Source organism: Marmota marmota, unplaced genomic scaffold (genome assembly GCF_001458135.2).
Source record: "Marmota marmota marmota unplaced genomic scaffold, marMar, whole genome shotgun sequence".
NCBI lineage: Eukaryota > Metazoa > Chordata > Mammalia > Rodentia > Sciuridae > Marmota > Marmota marmota.
Genome location: NW_025999880.1, coordinates 13,064,073 through 13,066,798, shown reverse-complemented (window position 1 = coordinate 13,066,798; position 2,726 = coordinate 13,064,073). Strand labels below are relative to the sequence as shown.

The 2,726-nt window shown below is 54.1% G+C and overlaps 1 protein-coding gene across 1 annotated transcript; it reads right to left on the bottom strand.

The window, feature by feature from the left end:
* Positions 1–997: 997 nt before the first annotated feature.
* On the bottom strand, positions 998–2,087 carry Hoxb2 (homeobox B2; the record flags this gene model as incomplete). The annotated part of the gene is made up of 1 exon (XM_015495868.2): positions 998–2,087. A coding segment is annotated over one exon (693 nt), but the record flags the coding sequence as incomplete, so codon positions are not given.
* Positions 2,088–2,726: the final 639 nt, after the last annotated feature.

The window sequence follows — 2,726 nt, the reverse complement described above, 5'->3', positions numbered from 1 at the left end:
CGCCCCTGGGTTCAGTCCCTGGTACAAAAAAAAAAAAAAAAAAAAAATCCGGCTCCCAGGCTCTCTTTTCTTCCCTCCGATCTGGAACATCCCGCAGGGAGAAGGTGGGGGGGGGCGGACCGGGACTGGACCCGTCCAGCAGCGCGTCCAGCAGCGGCTGTCATGGCCGCCACAATCTCTTCCCTCGCCCTCCCGGCTGCCTGGCCCCAGCGCCATTTTGAGCATCTTCCTTGCATTCCCATCTCCCTCCCACGCTCCTCGCTATTCCTTCCTTCCCTGAACGCCTTCCGATTGCCTCGTCCTGTTGCCCCGCCGCTCCTGGGATGCTCTCCCATTCCCAGGACCCCGGGTTGACAGCACAGACCTAGGAACGTCGGTATTCGGCCTCGCCACTTTTCTCATCCGGCCTCTTTTCTTGTCCACTTGGAGGCCAGTTGTTACCATTTCTGGACAAGGGGCCCAGCTTTTCAAGAAAACCCTTCTCCACTCCGTGGCCACCGACAGCCCCTAGGAAGTCTGGCTCCACATCCCAGGCCTCCCGTCCCCAGGCTTTTGAAGTTCCTAAAAAAGCCCCTCCACCGGCTTAGGGCATGGAAGTCTGGGAAGCCCTTGGACCCCCTCCTAATTAAGCAAAAACTCTGCTTTCCCGAGGCCTGTCCCTGAGGCTTCCTCTCCTTGCGTCCTCTTCTGCTCACAGCACACCCTCTCTTTCCACCGTCCACCTTTATTTCTAAGCAGAGTCACTGGGAACCTCGTGCAGGACCTTGTCGGTTTGGAGACAAGGTGACCAAGCATCTAGGAAACCCCCACTCGTCCTGGAGCCGTGGGTCAAGAAATGGCCAACAAACGGAGCTACCTTTGTACCACCCGGACTTTGCCAGCCCCTGGTCTTTGCCACGGCTTGGGCCACTGAACCAGATCAACCTCATATGGGTCCTGGAGAAGTGAGAAGGGGCCCTGGGGACCGGGAAGGGCTGGGTCCCAACACAAACACTCGTTTTCATATTATAAAGACATTTTATTTAATCTATGAAAATAATGTACAATAAATACTTTCCCCTTTTCCTATTATTAAAGAATTTTAATAAATAAACTACAGTCTAAAACGTAAAAAAAAAAAAAAAGAGGAAAATAGGTCCCTCTAATTCCTTTTAAGAAACCCCCCCTAGAGTTTAATTATTCCTGAGATTTCGTTGGAAGTAGTCTAACAAACGGAGTTTTTCATGTGTGATTTTAAAAAAGAGAAACAAAAGGGAAGTAGATTAAACACTAATTCAATAATACCTGAATTTTAGCAAAACACATAAGTAAATGCAATTGGGGTGGAGGAAGCTCGATTTTCCCAACAGACGCAGTGGAGGACGGGGGTGGAAAGGGTCGGGGGATGAAACGGGTTAGGGAAACTGCAGGTCTATGGCACAAAGCGTGCTCGTGAAGAAGTCCAACTCTTCCTCTGAAAAGGGGACTGGACTGTCGAGCGAGCCCTGTAGACTGGGGGAAAGGCCTCCGGACAGCTGGAGACAAGAGTCGGCGGCAAAGAAGTTGAGGTCGGGCAGGAAAGGCGAATCCTGCCGCTCCGGAAAAGCGTCTTCTGGCAATGACTCCGGCTCCAGGCCGCCGGCTCTGCGCAGGGCGCAGTCAGGGCTCTGAGCACCCGCACCCTCCAAGTGAGCTGCCAAAGGCTCAGGGCCTGGGGGGCCCGGCGCGACTTCGGCGGGATAAAGGCAGGCTTCCCGCACCACGCGAGAAACAGAGGGGCCTCCCGGGCTGGCCGCTGGTTCCTCAGCTGGGTCTCCAATTTCCTCTAGGACACCGGGGCAGGCTGGCTCCCCGTCGGGCTGTTCTCGATGCTGCGTCTGCCTCTTGTGTTTCATGCGCCGGTTCTGGAACCAGACTTTGACCTGCCTTTCGGTGAGGTCCAGCAAGGCCGCGATCTCCACCCGACGAGGCCGGCACAGGTACTTGTTAAAATGAAATTCCTTCTCCAGCTCCAGCAGCTGCGTGTTGGTGTAGGCGGTGCGCAGCCTGCGCGCCCCGCCGCCGCCCGCGTCGGGCAGTCCCGGGCCATCTATTGAAAAGCAGGCTGGGCGTCACAGCGGGTCCTGTCTTCATCCCAACTTCAGTTCAGCAGAGATCAAGACTACCCCATCCTCCAAAAACAATATCAGGAGCTTCCCTTTCCCACCCGCACCCCCAGCAAAACGGTTTGCTCTCACTACTCTTCGGTTCTTTCCGCTCCCTCCCTCGCTGGCAGACCTGGCCAGGGTCAGGGCAAAGCATTCAGAGCCGGCTGCGGGCCACAGAGAGGGCGGGGAGCTGTTCCTTTTCTCTCCCAGAATCTCAGATACCCTTTCCCAATGAACTTTCAAACTCAACCCCGGGAGAGCTTTCACAGATTGTTCTTCACCTCTTTTCCTTTCTAGCTCTCAAATTTGCCCTCCTCGGGTTGGGAGAGGGAGGAGGATCGCATCTTTTCCTGCCCCAGATTCATTCCCAACAACACTCATTCCTCTACACAGATTCCTCAATCGAATCCTTTTCTTCTACCATGGGGGGACTCTTCACCAACCAGTTTCCAAATCTACTGTAGGAAAAAATAATCTGGCAGCGGCCAGGCCTGAGCCTCAGCGGGACATTCTGCTTCCCCATCACGAGAATTGACTGAGAATTGACCGAGCAAGGGAACCCCAACAGGCTTGCTGCTTTTTTTTTTTTTTTTTTTTTTG